The following is a 26,824-nucleotide window of genomic DNA, read 5'->3' on the forward strand; positions in this document are numbered from 1 at the left end:
GGGACTGATAACGAGAGCCACGGAAGGGGTGAGAAACGAAGTACAACCTAGCAGGATCCCGAAAGGTTGGGCAGACGTATGGGGACTAGTACATTCAAATGGAGGGGGACTTTTCCACGTACGTCTTTTAAACGGAAGCTTCAATGGCAACTTGTCAGCTGCTTGTGGACAATCCTCCGCCCAGCATCGATAGGAAACGGAGAGCCCGGTGGTGCATGGCAACATTGGCTGCCGGGATGGGGAGATTTCTCACCACCCAGGACAAGCGGGTTGGTGTCCAAATGTCTGCAAGTAAGGGTTACCACAACGCCGCCGATAACAAGCAAGGCCAATGTAGGATTTGAGCGCTTCAAGTCGAGTCACTTGACTTTATGACCAGCAGATGCTTTTCAATTCCCTGTCGAGCTGCTGTGCCATGCCAAACCATGCACAAGCATTGCTGGTGAAAGGCAACGCCGTACTTTCTTTTTGCTGCCTTTTCTGGGCGATATAGGCTCTTTCGGTAAGAACGGACCGTTCGAGCGGTGGACGCAAGGCAGGTCGACGGGGAAGCAGTTGGAGTTCATGAGGGAGTGCGTTAAGTTAGCGGACAAATGACCAAGTGGGGTTACGCTACGGATACCTATTCTGCTTCACGTCAGCTTCCCCAAGGGGTGTGAGAATAGGGGCCTTGTTCTGGTAAGGTCCCCTGGTCAAGGACTCAAGACCGTTTCTTCCGAACCATTGTCCAGGCTACCATGCCTGCAACATCGCGAAGCATCCGCGAGAAAGTTGAGCCAAATGAGGCAAAGCGGTAGCCGGCAAATAGAACATTGCTTAATCAACAGGCACCCGAGTCTTGTAGTTCCATCGTGCTATCGATCTCGTCAGCATTCGGTGCATCGCTGCTGAGAGCTGCGGTCCGCCTGGTTGCATACGCAGGTCAAGGTTGTCAATCACAAATCCATGGCATGGAACGCAAGATTCAAGGAGGAACCAGGAGCTGCGCAACGTTTGGAACCCAAGATTGCAGTTTTTGATCTCAGCTAGTATCGGATTCATCTCACATAGAGCTGCACATCGGCGCTAAAAGAGTCTCCCGGCAGGCCGGAAGTTATCGCCGCGTGGTCAAGGAATCCAGGGACGACGGACAGACTGGCCTTCGTTGCACTTGTCCGGGGAACCTGCGACCCAACGTCCCATGGCACTTGAAAGAAACCCGCCGTGGTGCAGACGGAGTATCGGAACCGACAGCGTTCCCAATTGGCCATTCCGTGCACCCGTTAGACGAAACCCCAACTGTCCGATTGGGAGCACGGGGCTAGGCTGACGGCCCCTGCTTCGCCGGAGAAGCACGAGGGGCTTACCATCATGGGTTGTGGATGATGGGCAAGTTCAATGCCCAGTGAACTTGTCCATACCGTAAAGGATCGGCGACTTGAACGCGTTGACGGTAAGAAATATAAAAGGTCGCATGTGTCCGCGTCAAATTTTTCGCAGTGCCAATAACGTTCGGGGAAGGGGCGTCCAGTAGGATAGGGCGGACGTGAGCCTGAATAGCTGACAATAAGTTATCGAGATCCAGGGCGACCTGAGGCTAGGGATCATGATGAAGGAACCGAACGACGGCTCGGCGGCCCGTCCTACCCTTTAGTGAGCCGGATTGGCTGGCCGGAAGGACAAACTTGCATGGCGAGACTGGGGGAGGTGGGGTCCGGATTCCGAGTCCCAACAGGACGGCGTCTGGGTCGCTGCTGTTCCACTGACAGATCCCTGATCGCCGAGTTGCTTGCGGCTACTCTTGAGAAGCTTCCCCATCCGAATTAGGTAACTCGTCCTTTTCATAGAGAGGTAGGTTCCGACAGGCTCGGAGTCAAACGGATTCACGCTAACATACGATCTCTTCGTCGTTGATGCGAGAGGGGGATAGTCCAACGAAGTCAATCCCAAGGTGACGGCTGCAATGATACCTCGCAAGGTGTAGACTATTACCAGAAGCCAGGATTCTGTCGTTGCCTCCCGATATCCTAGCTATCGATGCGGATCGTTATTCCCAGGGAAGGCGGGGAATCATCTTTCCATGAACCGGATATCGAGCCAGATGGTTTTGTCTTTTGGTCTGAAGATCCCGGCTCGTAAGACGCCCGTCGAACTTTTCGATAATCGGGGAGGGTTGCGTCGGTGTAAGAACTGCAGTATAGTCGGATGCAGACCAGCCGTGCCTTGCCGACAACCATGGCGTTCCTGGACCAGCCGTATCAAAGCCATGGGATGCCCTGTTCCTGATGTGTAGTACTGACCCTGGCGCTAGATCGGGAATGGCTTCAATCAAGGGCCCCAGCAAAGGGCTATTCGGACAGTGCTTGCGTGTGGTGCATGACTGCGTTGCATCCGCACCTTGCAGAGGCCCGCCGTTAAGCAGCCTGCCACCTTAAGTAGGTAAAGCAACAACGACCCGAAGAATCAGGCCATGAAGTTTGCGCAGTGTCCTTTCATTCCAGTACTTGATCGGCTGTCCATCTCAAAAAGGTCGTCGTTCGTCTCATGTGGTGCGACTCTGGACGGAAAGCGATGTACCCTGTCAAGACTCCATTCTCATTGGGACTTCACATGCGAATGGAAAGTGCCTGACTGTTGCGGAAGTCTCTCCGGGAAACTTTGCAGTTGCATATCGAGTGAGAGTCCCGCGGCGGTGCTGTAAACTATTTTGGTTTGTCTTGGCCAAGGTAGGGAAGCGGCGATGATTCTCGACAGGACGGTGTTGAACGAACGAGCAGTTTCGTCGACCCCAACCGTGATACGTCATGCTTTCCCATGTTAATTCGCAGCCATTTTTATATGAAGCGGGTTGCGAAAGGCACGTCAGCTCGGGTACCTTACCTGAGGATAGATGGTTTTGGCACGGGAGTCACGGAGAAAATGCACCTGCATGGAGAGATGCGACCCTGAGTTCGGTTCGGAAGCACATGTGATCCGTGGAGTAGACCTACCGCCGACGTGAGCAGAAAGTGCAGGAACACCCGTCGGAGGTTTTCTTATTGCGGCCGTACCTGAGCCTCGTCCCGTCCTCAACTTCCTTGGTACGTCTCGTTCCATCACAAGATCTTAGGTCACCTCAACCCAAACAACAACCGTCAAACCCGCCGTAGCGGAACCGCCTGCCTCCACCGTCTTGGTTAACCATTTCTGTGTGGATGCTCCTGCCACTAGGTTGCAGATCTAGAAGTTGGAGAACAGTGGAGTGCGGGGAGGAGCTGCATTGTCTCCATCTCACTCCCTTGCTCAGTTCTACGCTAGGTACGATGACCTTTCCAGAACATCCAAGGACAACGGCGAAATCTACGCGGAGCACATCTTTCAACTTCCTGTTCCCCGGAGGAATCAAGTAGACCGAGATGGTAGCAAGTTCCCGCACGGCAGATAGTGCCGGTCGTTGGCTTCTACACACCGATTCAAGCATATTCTGGCTCAAACATCGAATCGTCTACCAAGCCACCGCCACTTAGCCATCCCTGTCTATCTAGTGGATCATTCGTTTTCATCGGCGACCATTTGCCCTATCTCTGTCGGCAAGTCAACGTCTGCGCCAATCCTCGTCCCTATCGCCGGCAGCCGCATTTAGTCGATATGTCGAGGGAGTTTGCCGCTGCCGACTGCCGTCTGCCCGGTGTCATCGCCGAGCTCAAACTGCCGGCCAGTTGAGCGTCAGGATGGGCACATTCATCTCTTGGTTCCTCCATGATGTTTGACAATTGTTCGTTATCTTTCGCGTCGATTATGACACCACAGGCCTCTTCTTATGGTACCTGAATTTGTTCGATCGCCTGCAATCCAACACATCCCACGACGACACTAGACAATACTTACACAACAAGGCTGCAATATAACCGGAGACTTATCAACGTTGAACCCACGCAGCCAAGTCGGTGTTCCTGCATCTATTCAATAGTCTTCTTGTTGCTGCTCCGTTGGTCTTGGCAAGGTCTGGGCCGTTTTCAGCATCTGGTAGGACGAATACGTGACGCAAACCGCCGCCCCGTTTCGAGCAGGAGACATACACTATGCCGTCACAGGAGCCTCGCTCATCGGAGAACATCTCCGCTATCACATCGCAAGGGCCAACACGATATCACGAGAGGCGAAATGACGATGAACCAAACCAACATCGGCTAGAGACAGCTCTGAATGTTACTGGAAAAGACAAGGGCAGCACCGAGGCTTCAAGTGCGGAATCATCGGTCCAGAACCCGCCGTCCTCTAGCAAAGAATGTGTCATTAAGCGGTTTTGGAGCAAACAAGTCAGCGTAGTAGTGGAGTTTGAGACTTGCCGCGACCACCTAGGTACGTTCTGTGCGTGTCCAGCTGCTCTTTACGCACGGTTTCGCATTAGGAGCACTTCAAGATTGAGTTCGGAAAACCCCTTCCGCATCTTCATAGCTCTGCTACTCCGTCCCGATCATACGGGAAGATGGTGGGATGTTACTGTTCCAGATCTTTTTGCACCGGATGGTCAGTCAAGCAACAGTCTGCACGGTTTAGTGACCCCTGACACCTCTCTACTATGCGTCCAGAACTCCCTTGAGATTGTCATTCCTGATCGTCCCATTCATCCCGAAAGTTTCTTTCCTCGATACCAGAACAGCAGACCCTGATCCTTGATACCTATCTCGCGGCCGTGGTCATCTACCTTCCTCCGTTCCCTGCATGGCAATCTTTGCGTGGCCAGAAATTGCATATAGGCATCATGATGTCCAAAAAGTTGTACAATGTCACATCCCCCCTCATCAACACTAAAACGGGTGTCTTCTCCCTGGGGTACAGACAAGGTCGCATTCCATACATGATGTTGCGCTTGATGGGCCACTGATCATTTCGGATGGACCTACGGCAGCCAGTGTTACGCGAACTCTTACAGTCTCGTAATGTCGTGAACCAGACAGCCGTCTGGGCCGGAAGCTGTCCCGTCATCCCTATTTCACCAGTCTTACCTCCGTATTCGTTGGTCATGATCAATGGATTGCCAATAGCTAACAGAAATATCACCTGTCTCAAAGCGATCGAGCGAACGTTTCTAGGATACCTTCGCACATCACTAGCTACGGCTGTCCTAGGGACTGTAGTAGCGCAGCTCTTCGCCTTGCAGGCGTCAGATACAGGCTTCGGATATACGGCCGTGGGTAAACCGCTCGCTACCTTGTGCTACAGCTTCTCGATCTGTATCGTTTTGCTGGGAGCGTTCCGAGCCTGGAGGCTCCAGCACGCCATGTTTGCTGGTAAGGCGTTAGCCGGAGGGTTCGAACTAACAACGCTCGCGTTGGGGTTCTTGATTGTATGTTACTCTGATACTATCACGCAATGTTTGCAATCTGCTAGTTTAAGTTCACCACTTTGCTAACGCTATCATAGCTGTCGTTAGTCTTCTTTGGCTTTCTAATTGCTCTCGATGTAGTCAAAGAGTCTTCGAGCTAGATGACGCCTCGGGATTACCTGCGAGCGTCAGGAAGTTGCAGTTATAGAAAACGACTGAGCGGAAATGGAGCTCATGCCAGTCGATTTTTCGTAGGGTTTTCAATAGGAAGAATACTTCCACAGCCGGACGATTTGATGTTCCTTTTAGTACATTCAAGCTGGACAAGTATCCAGGGGCACCCATCCTCGATTCTCACGGCTTATTATCAAGTCGCTAATCGTCGTAGATGCAGGAACTAGCGAGACCAGCAGGTCCTCTTTGACCGTTTAGATATACATGGCTTCTCTTATAAGTGACTTAGTGGCAGGTGTTCCAAAGTTTGATGGTTCGAAGCGTAAAGGAAGGGCAGGCAAGTCGAGATTGGCCGCCGTGCCGTGTCTTGGCGAGGATCAAGTGCCGTTCGTCATAGATGATCCACCAATTGAAGCCTCACTATTGCCCTTAGAAAACGAAAGGATCAATTCGTTGAGAGGCTATGTTATATACTTGAAGCATACAATCCATGGCCATTGACCAGTAATCGAGGTTGAACCAAACGCGCAGATGCATGTTGATCTGGAGGAGAAGGGCACAATTCCTGAGAGCCCAAGGTACCTAGGTCACTGGTGTATAGCAACTCGTGGAAGCTACCTTACTCTTGAAAAAGCATGACCTAATTACTATGTGTGCAAAGCCCACAGCTGGGAGAGACTCCCTGAAGCCAGGACGTGTCGGCCCCTCGGGTGGGTCACCGCCGACGTCTCCCGGGACCGAGTCGGACTTAAGTGGATACCACACCGTTGGTACCTAGCCCGAGCTGCCGCGATCCAGGCAGAAGCTCACGTGCCGATCAAGCGACCTCAAACTTTCCCGACTTTAAGTGACTACACTCTTCATCCTACCTTGCCTGCATATTAATGAAGATCTTTCATCCGGAAATTTCAAAGCCCCCCTCCCTCATCCGCCGTCCAGCTTCGATTCACGCAGCATCCAGAACTTTGTTTTCTTGGACACCCGAAGAAATCTGTCCTTTGGTTCGGCCTCTCGACGCCACTTTCTGGGATTATTTTTGCGACAGTGGGTAGCTACTATATACGTACTTAGGCTCAATGATAGAACCGCCCCATCTTGCAGAGGCTAATATCGGCATCTTCAGTATCCCGTCGTTATTCAGCTCAGTCGAGATCGACTGTAACACCGCACCAGTCCACCCATCCAATCTCATCTAACCATGAACCCCGCTCGTTCAAGCGGAGTCTTGAATGCAGGTGATCAAGCACCACCATCCCCTCCAGTCCACGAACACGCGGGCTCCACTCCGACGCCTCAGACTTTCGAGAGGCGTCAGGCAACAGAAAGTATGTGGATTTGAAACTCTAATCCATCCACAATGCATAATGAGAGTGTATTTGTCTGCTCATGTGCAGTGGCTGATGGCAAGGGCTCCCCACTTCTAGGTTCCATTGACGTCGAACGCCAGTGCGGCGTCCCGCTGCCCGAGGGCCGTCGGTGTGGTGGCTCTCTGGCGTGTAAGAGGCATTCTATGAGCTCGAAACGCGCGGTGGCGGGGAGGTCTGCGCCGTATGATCAGTTGCTTGTTACTTTCATGGAAAGGAGGAGAGCTGAGAGGGCTTTGGAAGAGGCCGTTTGAGGCCTTTGAGTGATGGTCTACTGTCAGTACGAGATGTCAGTTATGCGGGTGGTAGAGTGAGGTCTCTTCGAGCCGGTAGCAGATGAACATAGGGTTGATAAGTAAGGGAGTCTTACAGTTTTGTCGCTGCTCCTTGGGAGGTGGTAGGTTTCCCGACCAAAGGAGCAACGTCCGCCTTGCCTTCCGGGCCGAACGCTGTTCTCAAAGTTTCGAGATGGTAGCTAAATAAAGACCATGGCTGATGATGGCGCCAGGACTGCATGCGAGGCTTGCCTGAACATTATCTATACACTTTGGGAAACCATCGTGCAGCAAGACGGGGCACGTGAGGGGTTCCATGGTGGCGGTGTGCCACAATTTCGTACCAGAACCTTCGTTCTTTACTACGTTGAACTGCTGCAAAATCGGCCAGCTATATTCACACCCAGTATACACGTTGAGGAGTTAGCCAGAGTAGGCATCGCACCGGCAGATGTCGAGAAACTTAAGAGGGTTACGAGACGCCACTTCCACATTGTGTGCGACGCTACTAGGCGGGGAGGGCGGCATGGCTCGTGATCCACCGTGTTCGCGCGTGAGTATGTATCGGGACCTAGACTACGATATCGACCATAGCTGCTCTTATTCTGCGGAAACTGGCGTTTGAAGGATCCAGGAAGCGGATTGATGAGACCGTAGATCTTAGGAGGATGTCGAGCAGACCGAACCGCGAACGACATTCATCACTTTCCCTGCAGAAAGAGCAAGTCGAAGGTTTAGATCTATGCCGTTTGGAGTGAGTTCACAGTCTTCGGAATTACGAAGTCGTATGGCATTGGAAAAACGATAGTAGGGGCAAGGTCATTACAGAAGGAAGGAGTCAGGCGAGTAACTCAATGACCAAGAACGCATTAGCTAGACGGCCACTCCTAAAAGGGTACAGATACAGTTCACAAACTTCGCCCGCTACGCCAGAACGTCATGCTTCAAAGGACTTTTCACACAGCCAGCCTGCGCTGCCAATTCCTATCCCCCTTTCCTCGAGGCCCTCAACGAAGGTATGCGAAACCTGAGGGCCCACCTTCTGCGTTTACTCGTCGCTGTGTGTGCGTCTTGGGTTGGCGCAGTCATTGGCGACGTGCTTCCATTCAATTGGGCAACAACCTGTAGTTGTTGATGCCTCTGTAGAATCTCCTCCCATACCCTGCGTCTCTCAAATTCTGTCCTTCTAGCAGTTTCTTGGTCGCCAGGGTCTGGCGCATCAATTAGGTTGTCCACTTCGTCGCGATGGTGCAGCTCTGCAAGTACTCGCTGGCGGCTAAAAGCATCCGCAGAGGTCACTACGAGAGCGATATGTAAGTAAATGATCATATCAACGTGCTAGAATATGAGCGAAGGAGGGCTACTTGAACTCACGATCGATGTTGGCCAGGTCTTCATGCGGCGGCAACTCAGCTGGACAATTCCCCTTGAGGCTTATGAGCAATAGCTCTGAATAGTCTTCGCTATGAGAAAGCTTGGACAGGAACTCTGATTCCGTGTAAAAAACGTCTAATCCAAACAAGAAATCGTTGGTAAGCACAACATCCGTACACAAGTCTTCAAGAACGTAGAAGTCGCATTTCACGCTTTGTCGTGATGCAGCAAATGTCCAGTCTACCCCGCGGACTAGGCCACATGTGAAGGCTTCAGAACCATCAGCAAGCTCAAGATCAAGAAATTTCTGAAGATTCCTGTCGATGTTGAAGCCGCGGGAAATAGCATATGCTTTGGACATAACCATGACGTCTGATCCTGTATCAGGAAGGGCCGACAGGCTGTCCATCAATGAGACCATGGAGGCACCGCCTCTCATTCCCAACAAGGCGCAGGCCGAGCCGTTTGCCACCTTGACGAACAGCAGCGGTGATCCTGCTTTTATACTTCTTTAACGTCTCCGGTGCACGAAGGAAGGCGCCTGAGAGGACCAGATCATGAGAGATGTGCGGGAGAATGAAGCATGCCAGATTCGTCACTTTCTATTCCCCTCTGAAACTGAAGGGAACCTCTAGGCAGCCTGGAGACAAGACATCACCCCCGGTTGGCAACTGGATTAGTCGTTCTGTATGAGGTTTGGGCTCAAGACGCAATTTTTGAGCCAAGTGGGCTGAGATAATGTTGAACTGGGCCCCTGTATCGGGCAAGGCTTCTATGAACTCTGTCCCAGCCTTTGCTGCAATGCTGTATGTGCATCTGCCAGAAGACTTGGGAAGGTTGAGTGAGGAACTGGCTCGAGCAGCCATTGCCAGTGCTTGGTGGAAGGCCAAGACACTTCTTGGAAGACGAGACGGATTTAGTTTCCCTGAAAGTGTCAGCAGAGGCCGACTTTCTCTCGAAACGGCTCCGAGCCTCTTGGCCGGGACAGGTAATGTGTTCTCCAGCATCTCATTTAAGTCATTCTGACACTGTCAAGGATGAACTGTCCCGCGATGGGCTCCATCGAATCCGTCGCTATAACGAAAAGTCAATCACAGTGGCAGTCGGCCTGATCTGTATTGCACTCGCTGCAACTCTGCTCATCGGAACCATCGTCGGCTTTTCGTACGTGTCTAGCTGGTCAGCGAAAGTGGGCATGATATGTGCCTTTACCATCGCCTTTGCTTTGTGTGTAGGTCTGACAACGAATGCAAAACGAGGGGAGATTTTCGCGGGAACTGCAGCTTAAGAGACGCTCGTAACCTTCTAGCTTATGAACATCTTATTGACAATCGCACTCAGATACGCCGCTGTGCTGGTCGTTTTTGTTAGTAGCGGAGATCTATCAGGGAACCAGTGCTGTCAACCGCAGTGAGCCATGCCGCTATCCGCGGTCTTTCATGCTCTCGTGTTCACAGCAGCGGTGTTTTCGGAGGGTAGGTGAGAAGGTCTTCCGCGTTTCGATACAAATCGTGGAAAGACAGCACCGCTGACGAAAAACAAAAGTGTCTAAGCCCCAGAGAGAGTCGCGAAAAGGTTTAGTCGACGGGAACGAGCGGTAGAGTCCACAACGGCTCCCGGCTTGGCCGACCGGACGCGATGGGGGGATATCGCAGCCGGGGGTGACAAGGATGGGAAGCAGATGCTTGGGAGACTCGCAGGGCGAACAGGGTCGGCAACGAGAACGACTGACAGCTTCAGTCGTGGGGGCGAGATGTCGATTTTCTTGGGAATGGCGCCGAAATCGGGGCTGGCTGGGGTCATTGAGAAGATGCGTCAGTGATTCCCGAAAAGGAGTGATCAACGCATGACGAATTGACCTCAGACCCTGGGGATTGAGTCACTGGCAGACTGGGTGTTGGGGAATGGTCGGGTGTAACAGTGGTAAAGTGCCAGCCGATGATAAAAAAGCTCCGAGCCGATATTTCCCACCGTAACGGTACGGTGGTGCCCCGAACCGAATGGCGAGCTGGGCTGCGGTTGCACTTGCACGTACGTCTCTGAAGAGCTGTAGGCGGCGGTGGTGTTGCAGAAAATTGTCGGGACTCGGAAGGGAAGGCAAGACAAGTGCTGGAGTAAGACAGGCTGACCGGTGGCTGGCTGGCTGGTGAGAAGGAGCAAAAGGGAAGAGATACGTATTGTTCGCACTTGCCTCCGTTTAACAGTACCTTTACTTCGTCCGGGTACTTGGATACATCATACCTTACGAAGAAGCTGCGATGTGGGCAGGTGTGGTGGGGGAGTTCTTGACCTCATTAGGCCAATGAGAGGTTGATCGCAAGCCGCCCCCGTCAGCCCATCGCCCAAGAATGCGTGTAGAGAGACGGGACGTTTCTACTGTTGGATAGAAAACCGGAAGCTTTGATAGTGCTGCATCATCACGGTCTAATCTGCAGCGTGGCTTTTCACTCTGCAAGCTTTCACAGATTTGGAGTATCGTTCCTATCCCTCGTCTAATCTCAGGCTGATCTCAGGCTGTAAGGCTTACGGGCATATGTGTGCATGTCCGAAGCTCGGTCTTTTTGTCACTGAGTTACGGTGGCGGTAGCGGCGATGGGGCCGGTGCTGAAGCGGAGGACCGATGCATTTCCGATGCACTCGGGGCTTCTTAGCCTGGCCTTGAATCAGAACTTGTCGCCCAGCTCGGGTACCTTGCGTTTGATGCTTCTGGTGCAGTCTACCTCACCTTACATTAAGGCAGTCGCGAGCATGGAAAGCACCCTTCTCTTTGCTTCCATCACTCCTAAAATCTCTAGACCTCCCTGGGAAATGCCCCTTTTACCTTACTAAGGCAAAGCTGATGTTTCTGTCTGAGTTGACGGTGCCCTGAGATGCCATTTGCCCCCCCTTGCCCCATGCTCTTTGAGTCTTTCCCCTTCCCGTTCGGTTGGAGTCGCCCCCTGGTCCCTTTGCATCCATCTCATTTGCTTGGTTTTTGCGTGCTGCGAGCAGCCAACAGCAAGCACGTGTTATTCGTCTGTTGGGGAGAGAAATGGGTTCCATCCAAATTCGTATTGATACTTCGTACACCACCTAATAAGGCGAGGTAGAGAGAGACAATCTACAACGAGTGGGTGGAAAAAAGGAGGGAAATCCCCATTCCGTCATGATACCCACCTACCTGACTTAGGAATACATCAATACCTAACTACCTCTACAAACCGTTCGCTGTTGGATTGCGCATTGTGCCATCGCCGCGTCCGACCGCGTCCCGGCTTTTTTCTCTATCTTTAACCCCCCTCCGACTATGACCCATCCCAATCAATTATCGGCATCCCGTACATCATCTGGAAAAGAAGAAACAAGACAGAGAGTGGCAGCAGTAGCTAGAGCAGTGGGCACTGAGCACCGACAAGCAAAGCAGCAAAGGAAGGAAGCAAGCAGGCAATTAATCAATGCAGAACGAGATCGATATTATTCCCACCCCGTCAGGTCAAGATACAGCGTAGCGCCAAACTCAACTCGCGTCCTCACTCTGCCACTCTCCACTACTACACCCTCCCCAAAAACTCAATCTTTTTTAACCCTCCCACTTCTGCGCAGCAGCACTCAAATATCATTCCGGCAACGCCCCTCCACCTTCCCTCTCTTCCTTCTTTTCCCCCTCCCCCCTTGTCCCCCGATCCGCCCATCTTCAACCAACAACGGGCAACGGCGACAAAAAGCGACCACAGCGACAACGACGTAACCTTCTATCACAACCTGCCCACTGGGCCAACCCGATACAGTCCGGGGCTCACAGAGCTCTTTTCTTCCTCTCCCTTCATCCTCCGCGACCAAACGACATTTGCCCATCATGGCGTGGTCCAAGTCGACGCGGATCAGCATCATGCTGGCCATCGATGTCGTCTTCTTTCTCGTCGAGTTGATTGTTGGCTTGGTCGTCAAGTCGCTGGCCCTGACTGCCGATGCCTTCCACATGGTGCGTTTGCTCCGATACTACCCTGCCGCGCCGCGTGCGACACATCGCTAATTCAAGTAGCTCAACGACATCATTTCTCTCTGTGTCGGACTCTGGGCCGTCGCCGTCGCAAGAAAGGCCACTACCGACAAGTACTCCTACGGTGTATGTCATCCCCCTCCCACTGATTGAAGACAACGTGGAGCTGACTTGAGTGTGCAGTGGTTGCGAGCCGAGATTCTCGGCGCCTTCTTCAATGCCGTCTTCCTCATCGCTCTCTGCGTCTCTATTATTCTCGAGGCCATTACCCGATTCTTTGACCCTCCCGAAATCGAAAACCCCGTCCTTATTCTCGTTGTTGGTGCATTCGGCCTTGCCTCCAACCTCGTCGGCTTCTTTGTCCTCGGCGGCCATGGCCACTCCCACGGCGGCGGCCACGATCACGATCACGGCGACGGCGAGCACGACCACGGACACGATCACCCCCACTCTGCAGAACACGCTGCCGAGGAAGGCCGCGCCCACGTCTCGCACGCTACGGACAACGATGGTGGCAACGTTGGCGATGTTCTTCCTGAAGCCATCGTCGCTAGAGCCTCCGCCGGTGCCAACCCTGAGACGCCCCGTCGCATTCGCTTCGATGGGGAGTCCGACCCGTCGGGCCGAGCCCAAAGCCGCACATCGGCCACCTCCAAGAGCCAGAACCGAAGAAACAGCTCGCGAAACCACTCGCGTCTCACTAGCATTGAAGACATTAGCATCTATCCTTCGAGCTTCCGCCAGGAAATTATTGACGCCAGCCGTTCTCAGCGTGACGGACAGGAATCGACCACGAGCGAGAGCGAGGTCGAGGAGACCGTCATCGAGGATGGCGAGCCTGATGAGCAGTCGCCTCTGCTCAAGTCTAAGGGCAACGACCACTCCTACATGATCGAGAACTCCCGTGGCCGATCCTCCCACAAGCATTCGAGACGCGAGTCCAGCCTTCACATCGACCACAACCACAACAAGGAGCGCAAGAAGGCCTCTGGCGGCCACGGCCACGACCACGGCGATATGGGAATGAACGCCATGGTTCTTCATGTCATTGGTGATGCTCTTGGTAACGTCGGTGTGATTGTCACCGCTCTTATCATCTGGCTGACCGATTGGCCTGGCCGTTTCTATGCCGATCCCGCTGTCTCTCTGTTCATTACTCTCATTATCCTCAAGTCCGCCATCCCCCTCACGAAGGCGACCTCCAAGGTCCTTCTCCAGGCTACCCCCGACAACATCGACCTTCAAGAGATCCGCGAGGACATTGAGAAGTTGGAAGGTGTCATCAGCTGCCACCACGTTCACGTCTGGCAACTCTCCGATACCAAGATTGTTGCCTCTCTTCACGTCCATGTCAACTTCCCAATCTCCGCCGAGAACGGCGAGAAGTACATGAAGCTTGCAAAGTCGGCCCGCAGATGTCTCCACGGCTTCGGCATTCACGCGGCCACCATCCAACCCGAATTTTGCGGTGATGACGAGCACCACAATGTCACTGAGCCTGAGCGCATTACTCAATACGATGGCACTGCCATTGCTGGCTCGCCAAAGCAGACTTGTCTGTTACAATGCGTAGACAACTGCGAAGCAGGTGGCTGTTGTACCGAGTCTACAGCTGCTGGAAGTGTGCGCAGCCAGTCTACCCATAGCCATGACGGCCACGACCATGACCACGGCAACGGTCACAGCCACGACGACCATGGACACTCTCATTAATTCGGTTCGCGGCACAGCTCTCTCTAATACCACCTTTTCTCAATAGAGCGCGGCACATCTTGAATAGGGTCCATGGGGGTTTTCATTTTTCTTCATCGCAAGGGCGAGGCTTTTTGCTTTCTTATCCTGCTACTTGGAACTACCAAAAAGACTGGCGTTTATGGGACTGGGGCAAGACAGAGGTAAGGGTGAAAGTACTATCACGCACGTGAACCTAAGAAGGAAGGGGACAGCGACTCCCAATCCTGTTTTGGCAGAAGCAACTTGGTTACGGCTTACATCGGTGGGCCGCCCACGTTGCCTCCCCTTTCCATCCTTCGTTTCCTTTTTCAGTTATTTTCGGAGCGGTTGTGTCTTCCTTTTGTAGAATATCCCATTAGCTCTAATATCATCAAAGACGGCGCGATCCAGTCAGGATGTAGGGCGTGTACAACCAGCGAAGTCAAACAAGAAATACAAATTTCACAGTAAACCTTTTTACCCAGTTTGCATTCATAAAGTACGGGAACTAAACTCGTGTGGATTCGTTGTGAGCTTTTGGTCGATAATGCACCGGTTTTGCCGGGTGGCTTTCTACTTACCCACCTGCTAAAAAACCTTTGCAGGGCTTTCCGCGTCGGGAGACTCTCGGTATCCTCCCTTAGATATCACAGTATGACGGCGACATTCTGACGATATACGGCTGTCAGAATTTGGCTCTGATTTACGCTCTGTCGCTAGGATACCTACAATTTCAACTGGCCATCTCGGAACTAGCCCACCACTCGCGGCGCAACCCCCACTATGCCCGTTTTCTGTCATGATTGCAGACGTTGAAACATTCTGCATTGTCGCATGGGGAAGTATGACGAGCGGGAAGAGAATACCATGCCTAGCGGAGCGGTTCATCCGCTCAGAAATTGTTCGCAGTCACACATGCAGTCTCGAGCATAAATACGTCAAGAGGACCGATGGGCAAATGAAGAGGCATACTAGACTGAGGGAGGTATCATTACGACTTTGAGGTTGGCTATTTCCTCCTCCTCGTCCCTCTCTCTTCCCTTCCAAAAGTGTTTCTTGTTTTACTAATACACAAAAAGCACGGCACGCTGGGGACGCTCGTCGCGATCCTTTTCTCGTGCCCCTATTCTTTTTTTAACCCCTCGCTGTGGTTTGCCACGTTTCACTTCCCCTAAAACCTAGTTGTAATGATAATGTATAATCCCGCCTAACCTCCGCTGTCTCAAGCCCTGGAAGAACGCCTAAAATGTAATGTGAATTCACGCAACCCCATTTCGGAAGCATGATAAGATGACTGTGAGGATGGGAGAAAGGAGGTGATTTGTGAGTTGAGGGCATGATAAGAGACGCATTGGCATTTCCTGCCGGCGACTCATATCTCTGGCTTCATCCCATGAGCAAGCGGCTTAAGACCGTTTATTTGGGCAGCGAACTGGAAGGCTTCTTGATGACAAGCTTTACCTTCTTTGGGGCAGGCTGACCTTCAACGGAAGGTGGTGATGCTTGCGGCGGAGGCTTCGGCGGTAGGGATGCCGGAACTGGTGGAGGAGGACTGGCCGCGGACGGTGCGCCAGGGAGAGGTTTGCGAGCCGGCTTCGCATTGATGCTCTCAGATGGGGGAGGGGCTGGTGATCCGGCGGGAGAAGCACGAACACTCAACGGTGTGCCAGGTCTGCGAATCTTTGACGGATCTCTGTAGGGCATCTGGTTTTTGACACCAAGTTTCTTCAGGATCTTCCTGAGGTTGGGATGCCGGAACTTGAACATCCTGCGCTTCTTAACCACAGTGCCGTCAGGTCGGACAGTAAGCTTCGCCTTCTTGAGAGCTGGCGATGCCTCATCGACCCCCGGGATCTTGTCGGGCCGAGGCCGCTTCTGCGATTTGCTGCTGCCGGGCTCGGGTGTTGGTTGAGGAGTAGAACGGCCATTTTGCTGCATGGACGACGACGATGACGCAGAAGACACCGCAGATTTGGCGATGCCTGCCTTGACGATACCTGGCTTCACACTCGGCGGCCTTGACCCGGGGAGCTTTGAGAATGACGGCTTTGGGGTAGATGCCTTGGCATTCGAGTGCGCGACAATGGAGTCTGCCTCCCGAGGGATAGGGGACGGTGCGGCGCTTGGAACGGGAGACTGTGCAGCAGAGACCGGCGATGGGCGAGAGGCCGTGGGAGCGGGGCGTGGAAGGGAGACCGTAGGCTTGCTGGGTTTGGCAACACCACTCTTCATATTGACGATGAGTCGTTTGGGTTCGGGCGGCCGAGATGGTACAACTACAGGAGCAGGCGCAGGTGCAGATACCAGTGCTGGTACTGGCGCCGGTGGTTCGGGCTCTTTGATCTTTTGCGGTATGCCCGTCTTGAAGAACGCCTTGAAGTTGATGATGTTCTGCGCGTTTGTTAGCAAAATAAACGACGAAATAGCCAACTCCAAATGAAAAACTGACTCTGCCAGGTTGACGCTGGACAGGACGATTAACTCTCCATCGTTTAGGATACTTCAAAGTAATCGTCCATCGGTCAGCAGCATCCACAATGGTGCCGCAAAGCTCCAGCAGCGTGATCTTCTCGGAACGCCCGATCAGGTTAGAATTGATAGCCTTCCAGAAAGCTCGCTCCAGTGCCGCTTCTTGCTCTGAAAACTGTTCTTCCATCTCTGTCCTCAAAGCCTCGAGTGCGACGTTGATATCCTGCTTTCGAGCAAATTCTTTTCGCCTCTTCTGCGTCTCTGCTTCTGTATTATCCACAATCATGAGCCCGCCATCAGGAACAGCAGGTGCCACCTTGGCCTTCGACTGCTCTCCAAAGGCGAGGCTAGCCAGACCTGTGCAGAAGATCTTGACGAGTTTATCCCGCACGAATGGAGACCGATCAGTGCTCATGACGGAAAGAATCAGGCGGAAGATAGGCAGATCCATCAAATAACCCAGATCCACCAGAGCCTCGAAAGCCTTGAGTCGAACCAAGTCGCACGTGTCATCCTGCAAGTACTGGACAAAGGCCACAGCACTTTTGGGAATCACTCCGGCTTTCATGAGTTTGCGTCTGCATTCGAGCGCGGTGGTCGTCCAGATGTTCTGGTAAGAGTTGGCCCATTCGTCCATCCTACGGAAGCGATCAATCTCGACGATAGCCTCCTTAAGAAAACCTCTCTCTTCGGCTGACATGTCCACCTCCATGGCATCGTCTGACTCCCGTCGCTTCTCTGGAATCAAGCTATGGGCGAGAGCCTCCAAAAGCTTGGCAACGTAGAAATGGTCCGAGTATGGGTTATTGGCATTGTTGTTGAACTGAACCTGATTCAGAAGGAACCGTCGTGCGGCTTCGGGACATCTACCGTTGGCATCGCGAATCTTTGCAATGGCCATAGGCAGTGCGCTCTGCACGGTGTACTGCTTCTTGTCGGAAAAGTCGTTTGGCCGAGGCATGGAGGTATCGGCATAGCAAAACATCTCGGTGAAGGCTTTCAGCAGATGGGTCATACCAGCCATTGAGACCTTATCCGCGGCGTGGTGATATAGCATCTCCGCAGCCATTGTCCTGATACCGTGGAAGTATCGCCGGTCGACAAGGGTTCTGGTAAGAAACGTCGAAACCAGTGGATGAGGCGGACTCTTCTTGAGATAAAGCATCGAATCCTGCTGCGCCACGACATCCCTATCTTGCTGGAGCTGGGACACGTACATGTAGCTCTGGAGATTTGTCTTCATCTCGCAAGCCCATTCAAAGTCAGCGTCCATCCGAATCCACTCGTAAGACTCTTGGTCCATGGCCTTTTCGATCTCGGGCTCCCATTCGGAAAAATCCCACTTCCTCATATCTTCGGGGTTGGTCAGAACGTCGCCCAGGCAATATAAGAGTGCGTCTTCGTTATTGTCAGGGTCGGCAGCAGACTGTGCGCTGAGCTTTTCCGTTGCTCTCCTCTTCCTCTTCAATCGCTTGTACTTGGTGTTGTAAGGAATCTCGAACTTAGCGGCCTTAGCAGCATCCTCGCGAATCTCCACTATGTGCTCGTAAGGCGTTCCATCAGCTTCGTGAATTCTGATGGTCATGGGACCTGTAAAAAGACCGGCCTTTTCGTCCGTCTTGACACCATGCGCCTTTTCCTTGATGGCGCGAAGAAATTCTGATTTCTTCAGGAGCTCAGCTTCAGTCAGGGCTTTGTCCTGAACTTGTCTTATAGTCATCTCGACGCAGAGTCGCTTTTTGTTGAAACGTTGAAAAACGTCGAACCTGGGGCAGCCCGAGCCGTAAACCCATTGGTTCCAGAACGCCTCCAGTTTGTTCCTGGCATTCTTTTCGCAAACCCGCTGAAACGACTCCGTGTTGATAATCCATTCGCTCTGTCTGTCTCCGATGTTGGCCTTGTAAAGAATTCGGGAAATGATGCGTGTGAGGTTGGTTTGGGCAGGTGCCTTCATCAACCGCTTGTCGAGAATGAAGAGCACCAAGGGCGCCTTGAGTGCCATGAATTCCATCTCGAAATCTCCAATGTGCAGGAAATGGCCAAGTTCGTGCAGTGATGGTCGCTTGATATCAACTGTCACCAGCTTGTCTGACATTGTCTTCATCCGGAACCTGTAGTCGTTGTTGCCGCATAGTTTCTTCAGGAAAAGATCGGTCATGTAATAGGCGATGCCGATGACGACCCAAAGGTCTCTGCGAGTATTGGGGAAAAGGTTGATCCCACTCCACTGCGAGGCCAGGCTGTACACCAATTGCCTTGTGACGTCTACCTCTAGGTCGATGATGTCCTCGGGGAACAGTAGGCGGGTGCTAACGAAGGAGAGTGATTGGAGGGCTACCGTATCCTCCACCATGTCATCGAGAAAGCACATCTTGTAGTTGTCGAATGGATATCGAGCAAACGTGAGGGTGAAGAAGTCAGCAGCCGCGGCGAGCGCTGCACACGTGTTCTGGACCTCTGCAGCTCTTCCCGGGAGGCAGTAGCCGTGAATCTTGAGCGCGCTAGCTCCGAGTTTCTCGTCGTTCTCTTCCGTGCGAAAATCTGAGAATAAGTCGACGTGCTCGAACGGACCGACCGCGAAGCCGATTTTCTGCACGGCAACTCGCTTCTCCATCTCGAAAGTCATAATCTTCTTCTGCTCGTCTTCAGGATCGACGATCTCGTCTGACAAAATGCCAGAGCACACGACTGTCATCTCTAGAAGCTTGTCTTCCTCGGTAAGGGCGAAGTCTCTGTCAGCCTTGGACTGGTTTGCCCCGCGATCGCGGTTGCCATTGGCATTACCATTCCTGTGTTGGGTAGCCAGTGGTTGCCAAAGTGCATCGCCCAGCGTCCTCGGACATTTGACGGCCATCGTCCACGTCGGAAGCGTGCCGGGGTCGTCGATGCAGGGGAAGATACAAGAAGCAGTGCCTGGCTCGATGGAATGTCGAGTATAGGCATGCGGATATCGAAGATCTCCAGCATCAACGCCAACAAACTGAACGCCATCCCGCACGAGCTTGGTCTTGAAAGGTATCGTGACACGGTACTCCCTTGAACTAGTCAGTTCGCTGTCAGGGAGCTCCGCAGAATTTGGTGTCACGCTCGAAACGCGAATTTTGAGCGTCGGCCGTTTGGCAATTCCCGCTCCAGGTACCGGTTCCTCCTTAGCAGCTCCCTTGGTCTTCTTAAGATCCCTCAAACTGACTCGCAAGGCACCATCAGCGGGCGTACAGCCTACCAGCTCTCTATTCTCGGCAGGCACGTCGCTCCTTCGGGTGTGCATAAGGGGTCGCATCCGGATCTTCCTAAGGTCGTGATGCGAGGCGTTCCAGTCATAGTATTTCGGATAATCCAGTAACTTATACGGATCCGTGTACGTCGCTGACACCTTTTTAGGTGGCCCCAGGGGGTTCTGGTCCTTGAGGGCGGTGACCGTAATATTCTTAACGTCGATCTCGGACTGTCGCGCATCGATGGCGAACTCGTCAAGCTGGGCATTTCCGACCATGCCAAACGTGATGTGGGATTTTCCTTCGATTCGCTTCGCCCGAAAGTTGATCTCGAGCTCGACATCTTGTTTCAGGACGAAATACGGATATGGTGGCTCGTCTTTCATAGGAGGGAGATCGTCTTCGGAATCGCTGCCGATGACCTCGTCAACGGCGGGGGCGGCCGCAGTGGCCTCGATGGCGCTCATGGTGGGCTCAGTTTGCGCTCGAGAGTATGACGTCGCAGTTTGGCATCAAGCAAAAAGCTCGAGTCGCTCGGTCGAACGCCCAGTCGTTTGTTTGATGAATTTGAGGTCCGGCGGATACGATCCAAAGAAGGTGCGCCGGCGCGAGATTCTCAGGTGCAGGATTGAACGAGGGCCACGATCATCCTGTCGCTGCGGTCGGCGTCGCAAAGGTAGGAAATCGGTCGTTAGAGGTCGTCGGAGGAAATTAAATGGAATAGGCGAAGGGCCGGCGGCAGCTGAGAATATTAACAATGCCGTTCTCCAACGGTACGACGGTACGACCAGCTGAGAGGTAAGAGGTTGAGAGAGGTTCTGCTGCGACCAAACACAAAATCTGAGGTCGGCAGCAGCTGGTGCAGTTCAGGCCTTCCAAGGTCAGCGCGTCCCACGGTTCGCCGCGACTGAGATGGAGCTGCCGGAGCCACCTTGGCTCCTGCGCCTGAGGTGCCTGCCCGTTGGGCGGGTCACGACTCCCGTCCACCTCGAGCTCGGTTATGTAAGCAGACCACTCCCCGAGGTACCGCTCCACCTGTTGCTTGAGCCACCAAGCTCCTTCCCGAATCCGACCAGGTCCTTGAAAACAGAGCCGCCATATCATCGCCATTTCTTCCCTCTTTCTGGAAGGAAACCACAACTTATTACGCGACTCACAAGCGCCTACTTCCTGAGGCTAGCTACCTTAAGTAGCTGACGGAGGCATTTCACAATCACAAAGGGAGGGTGATATTGTTCATTTCGGCATCGACAATATGGGACAATTCGAACGCTTATTCTTGAGCCATGCTAACCCAACAGTCTACATATGATAATGTTACAACTAGACATCGCACTACCCCGATGCAAGACAAGAAGCAGCCACAGCACACCAGGCATCGCACAGTCACAGCCCGAACCCTGCAGCCGACTACCTCTCGTCAGGTTCGGCCACGGCGATCACGACGTCTTTTCCTCGCATGTACCCTCAGTGTCTCCTCGTCACGCAACTCTTCAGGGAGATCGAAGTCGATCTCGGGTATCTCTGGTAACGGATGTCCCCATGCCACCACCTTACGGCCCGCACGCCTGTGCCGGTGCAAAGCGCTCTCACGCTCGTATCTCTTCTTGAAGAAGGATTTGAATTCCCTCGGGGGTTCAGGCTTTGGAGGGGGCCTTGGCTGTGGTGTCGCACGTGGACGTTTCTTGCTATTCTTCGATCCTCTTGACCTTTCTGTGGCCTCTTCACGAATCTGTTTGGTCACAGAATCATTATCATCATCAGAACCTGGGGGGTCACCGTCGCTGATATCGCCAGTCTCGTCATCCCCTTCGACATCGTCCTCACTGCTTTCGGAGTCTGCGGATGAATCCTCGTCCCCGCTTGATGACTCTTCTGCTTCAGCTTTCTCGGCGAGAGCGCGGTCCTTCTCCGCCTTGCGGCGCTTCTCTTCTAAGCTCCACTGGCGGAACTTGTCGAGGATGGCTTGGCAGCCCTTGACAAAGTGCTGCCGTGCTGGCTCGAATTGCTTTTTTCGCGTCTCTGTTATACCACTAACACCCATGACTCGGAGCCAGTCGTGACCCTGGAGACCGTCTAGGAGGCGCGCAATCTGGTCTTTCTCATGCTGAGCTCGTCCCCGTTCGGTATTGCGAATGGACTTTTCCAGCCTTTCCGCTCTCTTGTGGGAAGATATAAAGGATGCATCAGGAAGAGGATCTTCTACAGGTTCTCGCTTTTGCGAGATGCCCAAGAAATCAAAGTCTATCCGCTGGGCATCGACAAGCTCGTCAAATAGAGCATCGCCGTATCCACGCACAGGAACATTGTGCCCAGCAGTCGAGTTTGCTAAGCCATCAAGTCCTGCACTGGGGTCTGGCGTCGCGCCTAGATTTCGGTGCCACAGGACTGGATGAGGGCGTGTGGGGTACGAGTCAAAAATGACTATCGGGGTATCGAAGGTGAAAAGCTCTGAAGGGGAAATCGTCAGTAAGTGTACAAGGATGTGTTTGCTCGGTCTCTGGGAGCAGAAGACAACTTCAAGGGAACTGGGGGCGTACGCTGTTCTTTAGGTTCATTGCCGATAACCTCGTCATACTCGGGGAAATACGCAGACAGCTCGCTCTTGAAGCGAGTGGCTTCTTGAGAGCGCAGTTTGCGGCCCCCCTCCTTTGTGTGGGTATCGACCTCGCGGGGCTGCAGGCGATCCAGCTCGTGTTTAATCCCATTAATGACCTTTTCCTGATGCTTGGTCAACTGGGCAGCATTTTTGTTCGCAGCAGCAGCGGCTGGATTCGGAGGATGCACCGTCGCGACGTGTTGCGGTGCGGGTTTCGGCGTGGGTTTTGCTAGGGGTGCGACCACCTGAGGCTTCGTGGCCGCGGTCGTGGTCGTGGTCGGATGCGGAGTCGGGGTGACGTTTGCCGTGGGCGTCGCGTTGGCGACAGCAGGCTTGCTCGATAACAAAGCAGGGCGAATGAGGATTTCGATGCTCGTTCGTGGTCGCTTGGGTTTCTGGTGTTCAAAATCGACGATATGATCGGTCTGGTCGAGCTGTCGCTTGGTGCGACCGGACAGCGTGTGCTGGTAGCTGGAGATGTTTTGGGGGGTGGCAGCGGCGCGCGTCACAGTGTTCGTGTTGGCAGCGGCGAAGGCCTGGACGGGATGGTGAAGGGGATGGGGGTGAAGCTGCTGCTGGACGAGGCCTTCAGTGTTGGTCCTCCGGGTGGAGCGCGTAACGGAGGCCATTGGCGACGATTGAATAGCCATTCATTGTTCTCTGGTTGATTCTTCGCGATGGCGATTGATGGTGACGATTGATGAATTTTTTTTCCTCCCGCTTGGTCTCCCTCGGTCGCAGAGTCACGGTCGGGTGTCGTCGTCGTCGATTGCGATGCGGGAAGGGCAGGCAGGCAGCGAGTGGTCTTCTGGCCCAGATTTGGGGGGTGTGGCACGGGTGGTTTGCTCCAAAGGTGCTTTCCTCGGGCTGTCTGGTCGCCTCCTTCTGCACTGTCTTTTACTGGGCGTACCTATCTCACGCTGGCAAGTGCCTGCCCAGTGTTTGCGTCCACCACGGGAATGCCTGCCTCTGCTGAATGCAGCGGGCAGCCGCTGAGGCCGCTGTGGGTGGGTTCCCTATCGGCGGTTCCGAAGGAGGGGGAGAAGGGAGTCTTTGGTCGAGGTACATCTCATTTCTGCTGAACCTTGGGCGAAACCTATGTACCGTCACTTGCCCTCCCTCCCGCTTTTAGAGGTGACAGAAATCCTGACATCAGCAAGCTCCTTGACTCTTTTCCCACTTTCCTGCCAGAAGTCGCCCCTGATTCCCCTTGCCATACTCCGTAAGCAGATGTCAATGCATTGGGTTGAACGAAAACCAATAATTAGAAAGCCAGGTGCCACTAGTCTATCTGCCAGAACATCGGCAGCAGCATGTTGTTCAGTGTACGGATACAGATTGCTCCTTGTGGTTTAAGCAAACGCGTCGCAATTACATCATAGTGCAGAGTCGCGTTCTTTGCCGTTCGTAAACAGAAAATACATTAAAACGATTTCTGGCACCGATACAATTTGTAGCAGCCCATATTGCTATTCCGCAAAAAGAAGATTTACGAACCTACAACTGCGGTAGACACTCCCGTCCCCTGTTGTCAAAATATAGGAAATGTTGTAGAGTAAACAGACGGCAAATATAGGACGGGAAAGGGCTTTAAACCTAACATAGGATTTATCCATTCATCAATAGCTTCGGTTGAGTCTCTTTGCCTGTTTACTCACCATGAGGTGTCTGCATGCATTCCAGCGAGTAGACTTGTCAGGGAAGACTGTCGTCTAAACGAACCAGTTGACAGAAAGGCTTCATCTCGCGAAGGTCGTGTAACACGTCAATATCAGTGCTACATGTGAACACATTCTCGTCTGAAACGTCGACAGGTGGGAATATATGGCCTCGCCAACACCATTCTCTGAAGCCTTTTGCAAAACTCGGCAAGATACTAAGAAGATGACATTGTGCCACAAAGGTAAGTGTCCCGTCCGCCATACTGACCAAAACTATGTAATCATTCGACCATGGCGCAGTAAACGATCGTGATATAGCGGCGCCGTGTACTGGCCAATCAGGACTATCGCTCCTCTTACCATAGCCCATCTTCTTGTTGTGAGCCAGTTTGCGGTAGAATAATAGCGTTCCTCTGCTGGTGAAAAGGGGCAAAGTTGCAAACTACTCAACATTCTCTTGATCCCATTCTTTACACACGTTCCATAACATGAATGTATGAGAGACGTCCCCAGGATCTTGTTCAGCTCCTACAAATAGCGCTCATTCTTTGGTCCTGTTGTCGCACGTACCGTTGGGCCGGCCTTGTACATCATCATGTTCTGATATCATGCTTTTGTGCCACAAATGTTCACAAAAGTAGACAACACTGAGTATCTCAGCTAACTGATGTAGGGAGATGCAAGACCCGGATGGCCAAATCGATCAGCTAAGTGATCTGGGAGCAACCTTATTTGCTATTTCAAGCAAGAGCCCAAGAAATTTCCTTCTGTTCACTGAGTGAATTCCGCTTCGTACAACTCCCTGCCGCAAACAGCTCTCTCTGGGCCCTTGACAGCAACAAAACTTGTCCGTCGGCTCCCTCTTGTCAATTTCAACATCCCAGCACTCAACAACCCAGCCTCACTTTGAGCAACCTAGCTAGAAAATGAAGCTTCGTTCGAAAATCACATACTCGTTTGAATATGTCAACAATCACCTTCGCTGGGCAATCTTGCCTACAGAGATTCGACTGATGATCCTCGAGCAAGTTGAAATCGGATATAAAGGACACGATTTGTCGGACTGGGCAAGCGTCTCAAGGGAATGGCAAGCCTTCTTCGAAGCGCGGATTTTCCAACGCCTGAGGCTTCGGTATCCTGGTTCCGACATCGATAATCTAAGCTCTTTTGTTCACGGTTATCGAAGAGATCTAGTCAAGGAGATATTACTCCACGTCAGCCTTGACGAATACGATAACGTGAACAAGTTCGACGAACCAGAGACCCGAGACACGATCAGAACGAACAACAAGCTCTTCAGTCAAGCGCTAAAAAAGTTATTCATCTCTCTTTCAACATGGTCTACGCCGAAATGTGGCGTCAAATTAAGGTTGAGCGCCAGCTCTCCGAGTGATTCAGGCCACCCCTGGGACCATCGCGCCGAGGCGAGTCAACATGATCGCAGACGTATATACTCCTCAAAGTCGAAACAGCGTCTCCTCGGCAACTTATTGAACACCAGTTCCGGCACTCTCAAGCTTGCTCAGGTCCCCATCGTCAGAAAGCTTTTCGTAAACCAATATTGCTACAGAAGTATGTCGGAGGCATTGCTTGCGAAAGTTCTTGGTAGTCTTTGCCGTCTCAGGACTGTCAGCTACGAGCCATGGCACGCGATAGCTCAATACGAACAATTCCCCCGCGATGAGGCAATGATCATGCTACTCGACCGTGCGGCCAAAATTTCCACGATAAGTTCAGTACATGTTTGGGAAGCGCAGTCTAAACTTAATGGAAGCCCGCGTTTTCTTCGGATGCGCAATGACGACCTTGTATCTTCAGCGGTCAACGCAAGCTATCGGCTCCGGTTTCTTACTCTATGTCACGCTGTTGATGCTACAGACTTCTTCCGGCATTCGTCAAGGGATATACCGGAGAATACCACTGAGCTATCAGATAGTCTTCGAGCCTGGCCAGCCCTTACAAATTTAGCCCTAACGACATGTATTGGAGACCTAGTAACCAGCCCGTCAGCTCTAGATCGTCTGCTTCTTCAGGCAAGCAGGGCTGCTCTGCGCATGCCCTTACTCAAGAAAATGGAAATTTGGGCCCCAGGCGCCCGTGAGGGATTTATTCTGAGATACCACGTTTGGAGAGGCTCGCCATTTCTTACCGTTATAGCGACATGGCAGCTCAAGTTGAGTAAGGAGGCTTTGAGATCATGGGAACAAGTGGCAGCTAGCTGTACAGAACGCGGACTGACCTGCAATGTGAGGCTGGTGGAAACGGAAACTACAATGTCCGACTCACCATATGCGCTTTGTCACATGTTGGCATTATTTCCGCAACTGAGAGAATGGAAACTACTTTCAAGGTTGTAGACATAGATGTACAAGAGTTTCACCGGTTTGATGATACATTAATTGAGGCATGTATTTTGAGTTCTCGTGTTCTGGAAAATCGCGTTCAACGCAGTCTATCGTGAATTGACTGACCATTGAAATGTCTTGGGAAGCAAGGGAAAGTGGTAACAACAGGAATGTAAAGAATGAGTGCACGGGATCACTTGAGATCTATAATTAGGCATTGGAGAGTATCGCGGTATTTGCAAGCCGGTACTGGCATTCAACGGCCGAACAGAGCGAGCATACTGCGGAATTGCGACCATACCCAGTGACTTGTTGTGGTCTCTCTGCTGGCTTTTCTCGAGCTTGTTCGATCTTGCTTCAAAGAAATCT

At 52.6% G+C, this 26,824-nt stretch overlaps 10 protein-coding genes across 10 annotated transcripts; 6 read left to right on the top strand and 4 right to left on the bottom strand.

Moving 5' to 3' along the window:
• Positions 1 to 4,040: 4,040 nt before the first annotated feature.
• CCOS01_06933 (uncharacterized protein) lies at positions 4,041 to 4,631 on the top strand (the record flags this gene model as incomplete). The annotated part of the gene is made up of 2 exons (XM_060455101.1): positions 4,041 to 4,320; positions 4,387 to 4,631. 2 exons carry the CDS (start codon positions 4,041 to 4,043, stop codon positions 4,629 to 4,631), a joined length of 525 nt encoding a protein of 174 aa, XP_060314801.1.
• A 353-nt stretch (positions 4,632 to 4,984) lies between these two features.
• Positions 4,985 to 5,448, top strand: CCOS01_06934 (uncharacterized protein; the record flags this gene model as incomplete). Its single annotated transcript, XM_060455102.1, has 2 exons — positions 4,985 to 5,308; positions 5,386 to 5,448. 2 exons carry the CDS (start codon positions 4,985 to 4,987, stop codon positions 5,446 to 5,448), a joined length of 387 nt encoding a protein of 128 aa, XP_060314802.1.
• Positions 5,449 to 6,659: 1,211 nt separating this feature from the next.
• CCOS01_06935 (uncharacterized protein) lies at positions 6,660 to 7,637 on the top strand (the record flags this gene model as incomplete). The annotated part of the gene is made up of 3 exons (XM_060455103.1): positions 6,660 to 6,786; positions 6,886 to 6,937; positions 7,334 to 7,637. The coding sequence occupies 3 exons, from the start codon at positions 6,660 to 6,662 to the stop codon at positions 7,635 to 7,637; spliced, it is 483 nt and encodes a 160-aa protein (XP_060314803.1).
• Positions 7,638 to 8,084: 447 nt separating this feature from the next.
• CCOS01_06936 (uncharacterized protein) lies at positions 8,085 to 8,913 on the bottom strand (the record flags this gene model as incomplete). Its single annotated transcript, XM_060455104.1, has 2 exons — positions 8,085 to 8,398; positions 8,475 to 8,913. The coding sequence occupies 2 exons, from the start codon at positions 8,911 to 8,913 to the stop codon at positions 8,085 to 8,087; spliced, it is 753 nt and encodes a 250-aa protein (XP_060314804.1).
• A 423-nt stretch (positions 8,914 to 9,336) lies between these two features.
• CCOS01_06937 (uncharacterized protein) lies at positions 9,337 to 9,762 on the top strand (the record flags this gene model as incomplete). Its single annotated transcript, XM_060455105.1, has 3 exons — positions 9,337 to 9,462; positions 9,511 to 9,646; positions 9,710 to 9,762. Coding segments are annotated over 3 exons (315 nt in total), but the record flags the coding sequence as incomplete, so codon positions are not given.
• Positions 9,763 to 12,309: 2,547 nt separating this feature from the next.
• Positions 12,310 to 14,166, top strand: CCOS01_06938 (cation diffusion facilitator; the record flags this gene model as incomplete). Its single annotated transcript, XM_060455106.1, has 3 exons — positions 12,310 to 12,435; positions 12,496 to 12,579; positions 12,637 to 14,166. 3 exons carry the CDS (start codon positions 12,310 to 12,312, stop codon positions 14,164 to 14,166), a joined length of 1,740 nt encoding a protein of 579 aa, XP_060314806.1.
• Positions 14,167 to 14,754: 588 nt separating this feature from the next.
• On the bottom strand, positions 14,755 to 15,054 carry CCOS01_06939 (uncharacterized protein; the record flags this gene model as incomplete). Its single annotated transcript, XM_060455107.1, has 1 exon — positions 14,755 to 15,054. One exon carries the CDS (start codon positions 15,052 to 15,054, stop codon positions 14,755 to 14,757), a length of 300 nt encoding a protein of 99 aa, XP_060314807.1.
• A 528-nt stretch (positions 15,055 to 15,582) lies between these two features.
• Positions 15,583 to 20,317, bottom strand: CCOS01_06940 (uncharacterized protein; the record flags this gene model as incomplete). Its single annotated transcript, XM_060455108.1, has 2 exons — positions 15,583 to 16,557; positions 16,616 to 20,317. 2 exons carry the CDS (start codon positions 20,315 to 20,317, stop codon positions 15,583 to 15,585), a joined length of 4,677 nt encoding a protein of 1,558 aa, XP_060314808.1.
• A 953-nt stretch (positions 20,318 to 21,270) lies between these two features.
• On the bottom strand, positions 21,271 to 23,099 carry CCOS01_06941 (uncharacterized protein; the record flags this gene model as incomplete). The annotated part of the gene is made up of 2 exons (XM_060455109.1): positions 21,271 to 22,301; positions 22,391 to 23,099. 2 exons carry the CDS (start codon positions 23,097 to 23,099, stop codon positions 21,271 to 21,273), a joined length of 1,740 nt encoding a protein of 579 aa, XP_060314809.1.
• Positions 23,100 to 25,036: 1,937 nt separating this feature from the next.
• Positions 25,037 to 26,467, top strand: CCOS01_06942 (uncharacterized protein; the record flags this gene model as incomplete). Its single annotated transcript, XM_060455110.1, has 1 exon — positions 25,037 to 26,467. One exon carries the CDS (start codon positions 25,037 to 25,039, stop codon positions 26,465 to 26,467), a length of 1,431 nt encoding a protein of 476 aa, XP_060314810.1.
• Between the last annotated feature and the right edge of the window lie 357 nt (positions 26,468 to 26,824).

The sequence above is a fragment of the Colletotrichum costaricense genome, assembly GCF_030867565.1.
Source record: "Colletotrichum costaricense strain IMI 309622 chromosome Unknown Scaffold_6.1, whole genome shotgun sequence".
NCBI classification, from domain to species: Eukaryota; Fungi; Ascomycota; class Sordariomycetes; order Glomerellales; family Glomerellaceae; genus Colletotrichum; species Colletotrichum costaricense.